This window comes from Abramis brama, assembly GCF_963993115.1.
Source record: "Abramis brama genome assembly, chromosome: 4".
NCBI lineage: Eukaryota > Metazoa > Chordata > Actinopteri > Cypriniformes > Leuciscidae > Abramis > Abramis brama.
Genome location: NC_139966.1, coordinates 13061321 through 13077664, shown reverse-complemented (window position 1 = coordinate 13077664; position 16344 = coordinate 13061321). Strand labels below are relative to the sequence as shown.

The 16344-nt window shown below is 38.1% G+C and overlaps 1 protein-coding gene across 1 annotated transcript; it reads right to left on the bottom strand.

The window, feature by feature from the left end:
• Positions 1–10517, bottom strand: LOC311081005 (uncharacterized protein). The gene is made up of 4 exons (XM_084111339.1): positions 10450–10517; positions 8967–9383; positions 613–3426; positions 1–412 (listed from the first exon to the last, which is right to left on the bottom strand). The coding sequence occupies exons 2-3, from the start codon at positions 9280–9282 to the stop codon at positions 2444–2446; spliced, it is 1299 nt and encodes a 432-aa protein (XP_083967465.1). The 5' UTR covers positions 9283–9383; positions 10450–10517; the 3' UTR covers positions 1–412; positions 613–2443.
• Positions 10518–16344: the final 5827 nt, after the last annotated feature.

The window sequence follows — 16344 nt, the reverse complement described above, 5'->3', positions numbered from 1 at the left end:
AACGTTATAACACATTTATTCCTCCGCCAAGCAATGTAGTTCCAAAGAAGTTGCTAAGCAACACATGCAGCAACAAAGACAGTGAAAAACATGTTTGGGTTGATTAACATTTATCTGGATATCACCATTAATTGTGCAATTGCTGAAGCATTGATCAAATAAGTTAGCACTCTTTGCTGGATGAGGAGTTTTTAAAGCTGTACAGGTGCGCTTTAATTGTGCAGTGCCAGAGGCAAGGATATTGCTCCAGCATCATCTCTCCTCGTAGTTTGGGCGCCAGTAAGATTGCAGTGACGGTACAGTCGTGCTTCGCAAGCAGTGGTTGGTGTAGATTGTCTCAGTGCCAGCTGCTTTACAAATCCCTGGCAACACAGAACCAAGGAAGTTCACCCCCATAGGCTCTCTAGTGTACCTAATTAGGAGAAAGAAGAAATGTTGCCTTGTAACCTGTTGCATTGTAGCTGTTGTTACTAGCAAATGTTACTAGCAAATTTGTAGCATATTGTGCACACCTTTCTGTAGTCGTACTGTCATTTGCCAGCCATATATTTTTTTTGTTACAGTCTAGCACAATATGCTACAAATGAAAAAGTAAACTGAAGTTTAACTTACCATACATCTTTGGTCTAGTCTGTCCGCTTCGGATGGAAAAGAAAGGCCGGTGGATTGGCTGGCAGCAACAAGAGGTATTTCTCCAATGAGGCGACAGGACACAGATGATTCCCTGACTGTTCAAACAAATCAATGTAGGCTTTCTTTGTTTCTTTCTCCGGCATCTTTGTGGGTTTTTTTTGCATTTGCAAATGACAGTGTTACATACTTCTGACCGTTCTCCTCCTGGCCGATGATAAATGATTCGGGCTTCAGTTGCCGGTTGCCCTCTTTAGCTCTGCATCCCATATGCAGCTGTACATCAAACCAGACTTTGTTGACAAGACCCTCAGGTGAATTTGGATTCAGTGCTGCAGTCTGCCTCTGTTAACGCAGGATGGTGGGATGTTTTGTCACGTCCTTCTCTGCGAAGATTTTTCACCAAGTTTTTATTTTAGTGATAACAGACACCAGGCTCGGGTGACCGGTGGATCATTGGGGTGAAGTAAACATCACAACATTGCCACAAACTGTACGAACTATACTAACTATGATGCGTATCTTCGTCCAAGATGGTACTCCTTGGAGCATCCACGTTGTTGGAACCCTTCCGCATCGTCAGCAGGGATCTCAGGGTCTCAGGTGTTTCTCCCCTTAGCCTGAACACCTCGGCTGATTGGGGCAGCGAAGACTGACTAGCCTTCACCTGCAGAAGGGTTCCAACAGTGGGCTCTCTTCAGCCACTTGAGCTAGACTCGGCTGCTGGAGCTATGTCCCTGGTGGCTTTCTTCAGCTGTTTAGACTCCAGACCCAGCCTCTGGAGGAAGTAGCGCACCGATTTGGCTGGGAACCCGCTGCAGCCAACTTCAATGGGGTGGTTGTTTGCATGCCACCCCTTTAAAACGGCTTCATCGACCAGGTCTTGGTACTTGGCTTTTTTCAGTTGGTGGGACATGGCTAGTCTCTCTTCCCAGGGCACCGTGAGCTCAACAACTATGATGGTTTTCGTGCTCCTGGATAGCAGGACCATATCTGGCCGAAGGGAGGTCACTGCCATGTCCTGTGGGAAGACAAGCTTCCTCTTCAGGTCCACTCTCAGCTCCAAGTCAGAGGCTCGTTGCAAGATAGAGTAAGTTGTTGCTAGAGATAAACTCGGGATCTTTCAACAGACACCAGGATCGATTTATGTAATGGTTAAGCCCCGCACATAGGCCGACATAACAGCTGAAACCGTAGGGTTCACCATTCCCGTTTTTCACGGTGGCATAAAACTGATGCAGAGCCTGTCTAGGTCAATTTTGGTTATTGTTTTGAAATCAATAGCCAGATCTTTCTCGGCACACCAATTCTGAAAACAGCGAACAGACCACATAGTCTGTTTAACGGTCCCAGTTTCATTTCTTGACTTTTACAACTCTTCAATTTCTCTCTCATTAATTCCAAAGTTTCTGCTTTGTTTTTTTATCTTCTTTCTCTGTCCTGTCCATCTGTTTCCACCACCCATCAACGCTGAGACCACCCATTAAGTCAAAATTGACAACAAAATCTGTCATTTTGAATCAATTTGGCACAGTAATCCTGAATTGTTTTACAGAATCTCAAACGGCAGTTGCGCAGTAATACAAATGTAATAACGTTATAACACATTCCTTCGCCAAGCAAGGTAGTTCCAAAGAGGTTGCCAAGCAGCACATGCAGCAACAAAGAATCACAAATGGCAGTTGCGCAATGCGCAGTAATACTATGAAATGCGGTCACAGGTGTATGTTTGTTGAGCAATTTACAATGGCTTCGAACACAGCTCAACCAATCAGAATCAAGGACCGGAACTATCCGTTTTATAATTCTGTGTTTATGTCACACTTTTGGCAGGTGTAAGCTTTTCTTCATTGTGAATTGACATGTGCCTTTTAAGGTTTCCTTTTTGAGCAAAACTCTTTCCACACTTTTGGCAAGTAAATGCCTTCTCTCCAGTGTGAATTATCATGTGTTTTTTAAGGTTTCCTTTATCAGTGTGGCTCTTTCCACACAATGTGCAGGTAAAAGGCTTCTCTCCAGTGTGAATTCTCATGTGGCCTTTAAGATGTCCTTTTTGAATGAAACTCTTTCCACACTGTTGGCAAGTGAAGGCCTTCTCTCCAGTGTGAATTCTCATGTGATTCTCAAGTCTTCCTTTTTGAGTGAAACACTTTCCACACTGTTGGCAGGTGAAAGTCTTCTCTTCAGAGTGAATTCTCATGTGGCCTGTAAGATGTCCTTTTTGAATGAAACTCTTTCCACACAATTTGCAGGTTAAAGGCGTCTCTCCATTGTGCATTCTCCTCATGTGATCCTCAAGGTTTGCTTTTTTGATAAAGCTCTTTCCACACTGTTGGCAGGTGAAAGGTTTCTCTCCAGTGTGAACTCTTATGTGGACTTTAAGGTGTCCTTTTTCAGTGAAGGTCTTTCCACACAATTTGCAGGAGAAAGGCTTCTCTCCGGTGTGAATTCTAACATGCCTGTTAAGGACTACTTCTTGAGTGAAACTCTTTCCACACTGTTGGCAGGTGTAAGGCTTCTCTCCTGTGTGAATTCTCATGTGTATTTTAAGGATTCCTTTATCAGTGAAACTTTTTCCACACTGTTGGCAGGTGAAAGGCTTTTCTCCAGAGTGAATTCTCATGTGCTTGTTAAGGTTTCCTTTTTGAGTGAAACTCTTTCCACACTGATTACATTTAAATGGCTTTGCTCCAGTGCTCAATTTTTCTCCAATTATGAAATCATGATGTTCCCCATACTGCTCTTTCTCTTCCATTTCATTTAGTTCTTGACTCTTCACTTTCAGTGCCATCAGATCTAAAAAAGACAAATACTATTAAACCCCACTTTAATGGCACAAAACAACAGACATCAAGACATTAAAACATTTAAAGCATCAAAACTAAAAACATGTATGCTAAACATATAAGATACATGTAAAATATGTAAGCCACTGAAAGTTGCCTGTAAACTCAGAAAATGTTCTCATTATTCATAACCTTTTTGCTTTCTTTAGAATACATTCCAAAATCTTTTTCCACTACCAAAGGTATTATGGAAGTGGTTTGGAATTTGAGTAATGCACTGGTAAAAAAAAAAAGTCACTGTTCTAAACATGTGCTTTATGAAAATGAGTTCTACAAAGAGAAAGAAGGGTGGGCCACACTGTGTGTGTCACCTCTGTTGTCAATACCCAATCACAGCTCTGGAAGTGAAAAGCACCAAATTGCAATCCTCCTCTAGCCTGACTACGTCAGACTTCTTACTTCCGCTCAATTTCATTTCGCTTCTGTACTCAGTCTGAGACAGCGTAATAGCTTTCCGTTTTCCTTCGGCCTGAAAACAGCCGGCCAATCAACGAACAGAGGGCGGGCTGAGAGCCGTGATGTAGACACTGATTGTACCGTGGATGCGTAGATTTACTTCACATAATCTGCAAAAGTCGTTCACAGCCATGTTCACTCCGGTATTTCGCTCGATGGTTTTGTTTTCGCAACATACTACATGTGTTTACAGTGGAAGTTAGATGCGGCTAAGCATGCGCATAACACACACCATAACCAAACGTTATGTGATTGGCTTACGGGAACCAATGTATATATATGAACACCAGATTTGTTGTGCCTTGTAGGCATAGGCTGCAGTGCTGCATAAAATAATAACAATAACCTATAGCAGGCGGCCTAACACTGCACTAGAGAAAAATATATTGATTATCATGTGTCACTTAAAATGTTTCCATTCGTTATGACGTTATGAAATGAGATTGGAGTAAAAACATTAAGCCTAATGTTTGGTGCGTTTTACTTTTCAAACGCACAGCGCGTTATTTACTGAAGCAATCGAGCCGCTCCAAACTATGAAACATTATTGTTACCATATATCTACGTTTGAGCAGATATCCACAAACACAGTAATATATATATATATATATATATATGTGTGTGTGTGTGTGTGTGTGTGTATTTTGTGATTTTTAAAAAGCAATTTTAACCAGAAAAATCTAAAATGTATTCCCAAAATTGTGCAGCCCTTTACTTTCTCTTGATATCAACATGTTCACAGGTGTTTATATTTATTTTTTATAAAGGGACCAGATGCCCCACTGATGAGTCCTGCTGACTTCAACATTCACATGAGTCTCTGTACATGAACATGGTAAAGTGAAAAATCAAACACCTTGGAAATGACAGGTATGTACGTTTCAGGAATGGCACAAAGGTGTGTGACTGTTCAAGGCTATTTCTTTAGATCAGTATGTTCAATAATGTGCTTTTTTTTGTCATTTTTTGTGTATCTTTGGATTATGTTGTGTTGTAAATAAATCCAAATAATCAAAAAGCCATTCTTTTTTAAATCTCATTCTTTGTGCAAGGTTCCTCATAATGATATCAACTGATAGGGCCATTATGGGAGGGTCTTTGTCTTTCTCAGGTGTGAAAGTCATCAATATTCATGATGTGTTCACGCCTCCTCGCATAAAGCTTTCTTACACAAAACATGTCTTACAAATTTAAAATCGATATTTTGTTTTATCTGAATGAGTTGTCAGGATGATTTTCACATAGTTTTGAAGCAAATATTCTAGGCTACGTGATACAATTTTTAAAAGTCGTGTGAAGAAATAATCAGTATGGGTTTCATGGCCTTATTTTCAGTGACAAAAATGTCATTATCTTAAAACCACAAACTTTTACATACATGCCACTGACATATTATTGTAGCAGAGTTTGTGCTGAATACAGTGTAATCAGATTTTAGCCATGAAAATGTCACAAGTAACAGAAATAAGAACAAATGTCAGCGCATGTCAGAACACCTCCAGGGCCCAGAAAACACCTCAGACCCCAGAGGATTAAAGTATCCCTAAATAAGAGAGCTAAAGGCAACAGTGGCAAGGAACCCAAACTCAATCGGGTGACAGAAATAGAGAAGAAAAAACCTTAGGATTTGTCCTCTGGCTAAACAAACAAAAAATAGTGTGATTATGATTTCAGGCTGCGTCACAGTTCAGACTTTGTATCATTCAAAAATATTCATCCATTCTGCTTGAAGATCGCGATTCATCACACCGACATAGAGATGAAGTTGGCCATAGGGGTCTGTGCAGATGACTTTGGTATGTTTTGTCAGGCCGCAAAGAAATATAGTCTCAATTCTAGTTTAGTTATAGAGCCCATTCCACTACAAAGTATACCAAAGGGCTGTACAATTAAAAAAAGTCTACAGATAATAACAAATAATAATAAAACAGAACAAAAGAAAATAGAGACGTAAACAGTGTCTTCAGTGTAGAAGTGAAAACTAATGCCAAGTTTCCTAATGATATCTTCTCCAAGGGTAGCATGCACAGGGTGAAAAGCAACAGTCCCAGTACCGAGCCTTGCAGTACTCCATATTGAACTACATACACCATTTTCTGAGTCTCTGGTCTGTTAGGTAGGAAGCAGAAATATACGAAGTTCCACGTCTCTGGTCTGTTCAGAGAAGGCAACAACAGATTAATCTCCAGCCTTTGATGAAAGGGTCCTAACCTTATAAATGTGGGAAGCACGGTGGGGCCGAGAGTCAATGGAGCGAGGCCGGTGGGGAATACGTACAAGACGGTATTAAAAACCGTTTTGGTAAAGATTTGAAATAAAGAAGCACTCAAATAACGTGAAATTTCTCAGTAGTAGACTTGCTGAGCTGGTATAGCCATGCTGGGCAACAATGGTAAAATGACCTGCTCTGATCACATGCTCTGGTAATAATAGCTTTGTAGGACTATACTTTATTAAAATAATTAGTCAAAAAATAAATCTGTTAAATTTGAGTATGTTGCATAGAACTGAATGAAGAATAATATATTGATATATTGATGTTTAATATTATTTTAATATAGGGCTATTTTCTGTCCAATTTGTGAGGACATTTTTCCTTTTCTTTTTTTTCCTGTTTAATTTAATTAGGTGATTGTACATTTAAATATTGATGATTACGATTAATGCGATTAATTGCGATTAATCACAGCAAATTGTGCGATTAATTAGTTAATTTTTCCCAGCCCTAATATATATATATATATATATATATATATATACACTGAACAAAATTATAAATGCAACACTTCTGTTTTTGCCCCCATTTTTCATGAGCTGAACTCAAAGATCTAAGACTTATTCTGTGTACACAAAAGGCCTATTTCTCTCAAATATTGTTCACAAATCTGTCTAAATCTGTGTAAGTAGCACTTCTCCTTTGCCGAGATAATCCAACCACCTCACAGGTGTGGCATATCAAGATGCTGATTAGACAGTACGATTATTGCACAGGTGTGCCTTAGGCTGGCCACAATAAAAGAACACTCTAAAATGTGCAGTTTTACTGTATTGGGGGGTCCGGGTTTTGAAAAACAAAATTTTCACTCAGGGTGACTAAATAATGTCTATCATAACCCATTGGCTAATAAACTCCTAGATTTTACTCACCAGTGTGTGTGTTAGAGGCTAAGTATAAGTTTAGCATAGATATATTTTCACTCGCTCAACACTCTGACTGAGCGCTTAAGAGTTTCCCTCTCCGTCATGCAATCTGTACTATTTCAATTCACCTCAATAGTAGGGATGGGCAAGAGTGATCGAGTACTCGAGTACTCATTAGTGACAGAGATGATCGATCATGAAAACGATGATCGCCCTGACCTTTTCAAAAAAATTCTCTTTTTCTGATTGGTTATTGTAGCATTTGGGGCAGTTCCTGAGATCTGATCTGTCAGTTAGACAGCACGCCTTCCAGACCAGCGAAATAAAGTGAAACTGGATTGGAAAGCACACACTGCAGTAATGCCTGGAATCACTTTGATCATGAAATGCAGTTAAGTGCAAGATGTGCAGCGCCAATCTATGATATGCATAACATTATAATGAGAACACGATTTTAATAGAATGTTGTAATTTCTCTGTGCTTTAGTTTTTCAGCGTGCTTTTAAAGGAAGAGTGCTTTCATGTGTTATACATCAGACTAGCGCGGTCAAGTTCATGTGCACATTCGCGTCCTTTTGTGCAGATGTAAATTGCAAGATTACTTTTATGTTGTCTATATCTGATTAATCTCAAATAAGACATGTTTGGTTGAGTTTAATAACCAGTTAGCAAAACGCTGCATTTTGCATATGCAATGTCCGACATTACTGATCCTTTTAGATAGCCTATTTCTTTTTCAAAATCATTGATGATATGAATAATGCAGCAGTGTTATTTTGTTCTGATTTTTTAACAATAAACCTGTTTTATTTAAAGTTGTTTCTAGTTACCATGCAGTGATGACTGTCACTTTCTATCATGAAAAATTTAATTAAGGGCAAGATGTGCAGCTCCAATATATAACGCCATATTCAGGATTTTAATGAGAACAGGATTGTGATAGAATGTTATAAATTATCTGTGTTTTAGTTGCCCGTGTATTAGTGCGCTGTTAAGAGAAGAGAGCATCCAGAATTTACCTTTCAAACCATTGAGTGTAAAAATATTGAACGCTCAAGTTCACATGCGCATTCGTGTCCTTTTTTGCAGATGCAAGTTGTAATGTTACATTTACGTTATGCATCTAGGATTTCTGATTATTAATCTCATAGGATGTGTCATAGAATGGGCTTCAGTCTACTGGAGATCATTTACTCTTCAGCTTTACCTCAAGCCGCTATTCCTTTAAGATGTTTCTTTTTTGATAACATTGATGCATCATAATCTAGCTCTTTTCTAGTCATACGTTCATGTCTTCATAGACATTTGTCAACATAAATTTTCGTAACAGTCTTTCATGTAACATTTCATAACATTTCCAGGACGGACAAGCCATGCCCACCGAGTACTCGTTTTTTTGAGACAATTATCGAAATGAGAAATTTACAAAAATGGCCATCCCTACTCAAAAGATGCGCAGTATACCTGTATTTGACGTACCGTGAACTCGAAAAACACGCCGTCGCTTTGCTGAGGGCGCTGTTTCTCACACACACGCAAAGAGTGAGAGAAAACCAGTCAATATCTGGTGTGACCACCATTTGCCTCACACAGTGCAACGCATCTCCTTTGCATAGATTAATAGATAGTTTTAGATAATTCTGTTCAGTGTATTTCATACTTGTATGTAGTATATTCCCCAATAAATAAATCTTCACATAAAAAAAGTAGATATTGGGTTTAGCCTAATGTTACTCAAAATAATAGACTACTTCTCTATTATTTTGCCTAATTTAATTGTCAAATAAAACCACTTTAATTCGGACACTCTTCAAAAATATCATTCATTTCTGTAGAGCTGGACATTTTAATAAGGATCAAATGACTGAGTTCAGCTTTGAGAATGAAACCGACCTGTTTGTTCCTCAGTTTCTTCTTGTTTCACACTGAATGTTTCTTCAATCTTCACGTCTTCGCTCTCCTCTTTTATAAACACCATCTTTGTTTGTGTCTCAGTATCTTCACGTTTCATTTGGATTGTTTCTTCAATCTTTATGTTTTCACTCTCCTCTTTTATAAACACCATCTTTGTTTGTGTCTCAGTATCTTCATGTTTCACTCTGAACGTTTCACCAATCTTCACGTCTTCACTCTCCTCTTTAATAAACGCCATCTCGGTTTGTGTGTCAGTATCTTCATGTTTCACATTGAATGTTTCTTCAATCTTCATGTCTTCACTCTTTTCTTTAAATTTTCTTTAAATCTTTATAATAGTGCCACATGGACCTCAGTTCCTTCACCAAGAGTTTTTCTGTGTGTTTGGACACTGTCCTGTTTAAAATGAGAATAAGTAACAGAAAGAAAAACACATCAAAACTGAATCTCTGGGTGCGGCTAAATCAGCAGTTCCCTTTCGAGGGAACTTGTGTTGCGTTGAAGACGACACTTTGGGGAAAGCCTCCAGTGTAAGTGTAATAGCGTCTGAAGCACGTGTAGAACTAGTCCAACATTTATTTGTAGAGTAACTGAAATTATTACAATATAAAAATATTTTTAAAATCTGATGTTTTTAATCATGATTAATCATTATTAATACAGGAAAAATGTGTGATTTATTAGTTGATTTTTTTTTAATCGATTGAGAGCACTAATATTATATATTAGAGATGCACGATTTATCGACCACATATCGATATCTGCCAATAATGGTAATTTTTAATGTTTTTGTTATCGATCTGATAAGAAAATTAGGTCAATATATTAAATTCGGTAGATAATGTATTATATCCTTTAGCTGAGACACTGTTAGCCATGATGGTTCATTAAACACTTCAAAACGGAAGAAACCATTCAGTGCAACATGTGCAGCACAAATCTGTCATATTGGCTTCATAATATTATGAGAACCCGGCTGTAAAAGTTATAGCATTATGTTTATTTTGTGTGAGTATATATATATATATATATATATATATATATATATATATATATATATATATATGATGCGTTTGGTTGAGTTAATGAACGATGCAATAAAGCGATTCATATTGAACCGGTGATCATGTTTATCTTTAGTGCACACAGCTCAAACAGCAATGCACATTAATAACTATGATTGGGACTGTCATAGCCTATACACGACATTATAATGAGGATACTATTGTAATAAATCGTTGTGAATTATCTGGGTTTAGTTGCCGTTTCTTTCAGCGCGTTGTCCAGAACAGGGGTTACTCATTCTGACCAACACAGTCAAATAACGTTCATTAATGTTAGATAACCTATTATAATGTAACATTCAATATGAATTAGTTTATTTTACATAACTTGTAAAAACGATTAAATTGATTTAACAGTATCTATTAATCTAAACACTTTTAATGCTTAAAACACAAACCTTTCTTCAGCAGAATCACAACAGATGCAGGAGAGCGGCGCAGCCTTATGACGTCATCTTCCCACTCCAAAATAAAAGTCTTATATTCATGCACTAAAATCTGAAATGTGCGAAGAAATTCACATACAAATAATACACCAAATATCAACTACGTTCGAAGTTAAATTCTTGATGAAATACATATTTAAATGAATGTTGATCAATGATAATTACCCATTAAAGAGTCTGAACAACATCTAATATGTGAGATTCTGTTAATGGCTAAATACTCATATTGGTGTGCAGAAACCAGTATACAATTTATACAATTATACAAGTGGTCGGGAACTTTTTTCAATAACTAACCAAATTTAGTTTGATGCAGTTATTTTTTTTAAATAAAATAAAACTCATTTAGAGCCACAGACTCAAAAAAACAAAAAACAAATATACAACATTATTCAATATGTTATCAATTGTGCAAAATTAATACTAAATGTGTGTGTGTGTGTGTGTGTGTGTGTGTGTGTGTGTGTGTGTGTGTGTGTGTGTGTGTGCGTGTATCCTCTGATTTATTTTCCTTATAGTGGATGAGTGTGGTGGAAAACTCTCACTGTTAAACACACATAAACAACATTTATTTTCTTTTTAAACCTTTTTCATTTTCATTCAAAGATTTTTTTTTTTCACGTTTTTATGGTATACTGGAAAATAATGAAAAACTCCAGTCTAGGCTTAAGATTGGTGCGCTAATTTCTTTAGCTGTTTTTTAAAAAAAAGATCATTTGACATGCTGACGGACATGTGCACTTGTTTTAATTAATGGTAGGTAGATCTTGACTTTTAGTCCTTATTTCGTTTGTTTATATATTTTAAACTCATTGCATTTTTTTCCTATGTAAATATTTTGTAAACTTTGTGTAAATCTGTATTGTATTTAATTTATGTAATGTATTGTTTTTCAGCTCATGGTTGAAAATTGTGCTATACAGGACTCCCTTGTAAAAGAGACTGTGTCTCAATGGGACTTTTCCTGTTTAAATAAAGGTTATATATAATAAGCATTTCCTAAGTTGTAAAAGCTTTTGTTGGAAAAGATATAGTCAAAGAATCAATATTTAGTGTTGATCCTTCTTCTTCATAACCTCTTCAATTCACTCCAGCATGCTGGATATCAACTTCTGGGTCAAATCCTTACTGAAGGTGATCCATTCTTGCCTTATTAGTGCGGACATGATCACAATTTGTCCACTCGCCTTTTGAGGATTGACCATAGGTTCTCTATGAGATTAAGACCAGCAGGCATTTGATGTTGAAAAGACAAAAAAACAGGTAAAATATGCAAATCAAACTGACGTCGAAAACTTGACGTCCATTTGACATCCACACACTGATGTCTTCTTGACCACCAAAATAATAACACAAAAGTAATGAAATGTAAGATAAGTTTTATTCATCAAGCTTATAATTTCAGAAATACAAATTTAATAAGACCTAAAAAGCTGACATCTCAATTCATTGCGATCTCACAAAGCTCTTTTATGATCAATGAAGCTGACAGCATAATGAATCTTTCATAATGTCTGCACTTCGTTTGTTATAATCAGAGGATTTGCCAGCATGCAGAATTCAGCACTGAACAAAAACTCAGTTTTGAGCGATTGAGTCGATTCAATCTTAAATGCTTCTGATTGGCCATTGCGTTCAAGAAATCAATGTTACAAAATTTGTTATAAATAGAAATTCTGCTTGTAAATCGTTTTTATTTAGTTTTAGTTCTTGTTGCTTTTGTGCAACAGATGAATAACAATTTATTTGTTTTTAGATCATTGTTTTCGTATCATTTCAGAACTAAGTTAAAGTATAAGAAATGTTCTGACGGATTAACAAAAAAGGAACATTAAAAGTAATGTATATACCGTATTTTCCGGACTATAAGTCGCACTTTTTTTCATAGTTTGGCTGGTCCTGCGACTTATATTCAGGTGCGACTTATATATCAAAATTAATTCAGACTGAGATGAACCAAGAGAAAACATTACCGTCTACAGCCGCGAGAGGGCGCTCTAGTTGGCGGAGTTATTCAGAAGCGACACCATATGAAGAAAATTCAATGGATTCAGTGATGTGGAATGAGATCGCGGGAGGTGGTGAACTTGTTTACTGGTAACTTGCTTGTTGGACTCCCTGGCTTATGTTAATTTAGCCTATTCAGCCTCCCAGGTATATGTTCTTTATGCTATTGTGTAGCTGAATAACTGTTAATGTGTTGCGTTAACATACCGGACACCTACTCAGCCTGTTGTTCTGTGTGCTACTGTGTAGTTAAATAACTTGCCTTTCCAGATTAAATGTCTGTTCTTGGTCTTGGATTTTGTGAAATAAATTTCTAAATAAATGCGACTTATACTCCAGTGCGACTTATATATGTTTTTTTCCTCTTCATGACGCATTTTTTGACTGATGCGACTTATACTCCGGAGCGACTTATAGTCCGGAAAATACGGTATTGAGTATATAATATATATATATGTGTGTGTGTGTGTGTGTGTGTGCATTTTAAATGTATTTAATGGCAATACACAATTCTTAGACTGTCAACTTTACTTTTTTATTCATGCAAAATGAATGACTAGCATCAGTGAAAGTAAAATTACATCATTCCAAAAGAGCATCTAGATTACAATCTGCTAATTTGTGATACATAACATTCATGTAACAAGCTGTTTGGCAAAATCATGCAGGTATGTATTACACAAGCGTGCCGCACAAGCCCTCAAAAGTGAAGCCAAAACGTCTCGATCGCCCCCCGGTGACTGGTCCTAGTATAGGTTATAAGTCCCGCCTCCCCGTGTTATTCAACGGGACGTGAGACCAACTAAACAATTAAATTACACTTCAAATATCTTTTTTCCAAGGGTGGTTTATTTCATTTGCTGTCATTTTTATCACGCTGATGTAAGTTCAAGTGTCCGTTTCAAAAATAAGTTGGCTTTTAGTTAGTTACGTGATGCGGTGGTGTAACGTCATGATTGACAGCTGTGATTGACAGGTTCTCTGAGCGAAGTAGTCACTGAAGCACCAACGGACATTTTTTCGGGATCTGAGGAGGACTGAGGAGATTGTATTTACTATATTTTAACAAGCCTCTTGTCTAACTGCAATCAATTTGTGAAAAAGTGTGCAGAATCCACTCTTCCTGAGCGCATTCTTCGAGAGTGAGGGCGGAGCGTTGATTTCGCGGATTTACTTCCTGCTCACGACTGCGCAGGTCTGGTCCCGAGATCGCTACTGCGCAGACTCAAGTTCCAATATGTCAGCGCCATATCGGGACTCTGGCGGCTTCAGTTCTCATCAATGGAAGAGAGCGACGGGGCGTCGTCCATATTTTTTTACAGTCTATGGTATTACACATCATATGAAGAAAGAAGATGAAGACCATTTTTAAGCTAAAGTATTTTTAAGTATAATAAAAATGCATGCAGAGCATATTACCACAAAACCAAATGATTTTGCTTATAGTTGTAAAAGGTTTATAGTTGTTGATAAAAGGTTAAACGTTTTACTTCAATGCAGTGCTTACTTTTTACTTTTTTTTGTATGCTTCCCAATCCTCTGAAATCCTCCCAATCCTCTGTATGCTTCCCAACCCTCTTTCCCGTGGAAACCTTACTGATGATCTCTGCCTGATGCCTGACGCCCATTAAAGACTGAATGCGATCTTGAAACCCAGGCTTGCCATCTTTTTTCTCAGACTCAATCATCAGATCAATGTAGTCCGGGGTGGACAGAGGATTGGGCTTCAGGGCGATTTCCTGCAGACGCTCCAAGGACATTTGAGATTCTCCAATTTGTCTGGTCACATTTTTCTGGACATCCTGAAACTCCTTTTCAAGCTCTTCAAAGATCTTTTCTTTTGACATGACCTGTCCATGTGCAGCCTCAAATCGCTGTTTTAAATCCTTATAGGTTCCCTTTTTCTTTTCTGGGACATATTTCCATTTGTATTTCTGATTAAAGTGCACATTCCAAGCACACTTTCCTGGACAGATCTGACACACTCCAGCGTTCATAGCACTGCACTTATATTTATCACTGTCGCTTGCATAAGCACATTTGCCATGACATGTATAGTGACAAATTTGGCAGTTGGTTAAGAAGTAGCCTGATGTGTTTTCGGTCTGTTTTGGGACAGTTACTTTGAATTCGTATTCAAAATCCTTGTTTGCATTCATTTCAGCCTTGTGCTGCTCCAGAGCAGCTCTTGTCTTCTTGATTTCATCCAGTTTTGTCAGACCATTATTGATTTGGGGCTGAAGGCCTTCCACAAGCACTTCTAGCTGCTGTCGCTCTTTCAGGACTTCCCGTGTCAGAGACAAGCTCTTGGCTTGCATCTTGTTGAGGGATGTGAAGAACGTTTTCATGCTAGAAAATCCCAGCGTCCAGTACATTTTGTCAAAGCTGTCACAGTCAGAGTTCTCATTGGTAGCAAACAGAGCAGAGTTAAGGATTAAGGATTAAGGATTTTTTATTGTCATTCCAAAGCATGGTACATGATCTGAAACGAAATTGGGTACTGAGGTCCGGTTAAAATCACTCACAATAAATAGCTAGAATACTCATCAATAAATACAATAATATAAGTTAGAAAAATCAAATACAGATAATAATAAATCACACAAACCCAAATATACACTAAAACCCAGAAAATTAGCAGCATGGTAAACAAATAGCAGTGTAGTTTTTAGGGCAGTAAGTTCAGTTTGCCAGTTCTGGGGTTGGCATTATTAAGAAGTCTCACGGCTTCTGGATAGAAGCTGTTTTTTAACCTTGAGGTTCTGGTTCTGATACTGCGCAGCCTCCTGCTTGAAGGGAGATGTTCGAATATTCTATTGGCAGGGTGGGTGAAGTCTTTCATGATACTTACAGCCCTAATCCTGCATCTGTTTTTGTGTATGTCTCCGATTAGCGGGAGACTACACCCGATGACTTTCTCAGCAGTCTTAACCACACGCTGTAGGGCCTTCCTATCTGCAACAGTGCAGCTTCCATACCACACTGTGATACAAGATGTTAGGATGCTCTCCACCACACACCTATAAAAAGATGTGAGAACTGTAGTTCCTAAGCCAGCCTGTTTGAGCTTCCTCAGAAAATACAGTCTTTGATGAGCCTTTTTTACCAGGCTACTACAGTTGGGTTTCCACTTGAAGTCATCGTTGATGTGTACTCCTAGATATTTGTAACTGGAGACAACTTCCACCTCAGCCCCCTCAATGAAGATGGGTGGGGGGTGGTACCTGTTTGTTTTCCTGAAGTCCACAATCATTTCTTTTGTTTTTTCCACGTTGATGCAAAGATTGTTATCCTTGCACCAGGCCACCATTTGTTCCACCTCCGATCTATAGGCTGCCTCGTCATTCTGAGAGATGAGTCCCATCACAACCGTGTCGTCTGCAAATTTGACAACATGATTACTTGGATGTCTGGCGGAACAGTCATATGTCAGCAGTGTGTACAACATTGGACTCAGTACACAACCCTGCGGCGAGCCGGTGTTGAGAGCAATGGTGGAAGAAAATGTGTTATGGATTTTGACAGACTGTTTTCTGTTTGTTAAAAAGTCCAGTACCCAGTTGCACAGTGAATAGCTCAATCCTAGAATTTCCAGTTTGTGTATCAATGTCTGTGGAATAATTGTATTAAAAGCCGAACTAAAATCCATAAAAAGCAGTCTCACATAAGTGTCTTTGCTGTCCAAGTGGGTGAGAGCCAGATGTACAACTGATGAAACAGCATCTGCAGTGGACCTGTTCTTTCTATAAGCATACTGATTCTGGTCAGTGCTGGCATCGATTTCCTCACTGATTTGAGTCATGACCAGCCGCTCAAAGCACTTCATCACTATTGGGGTGA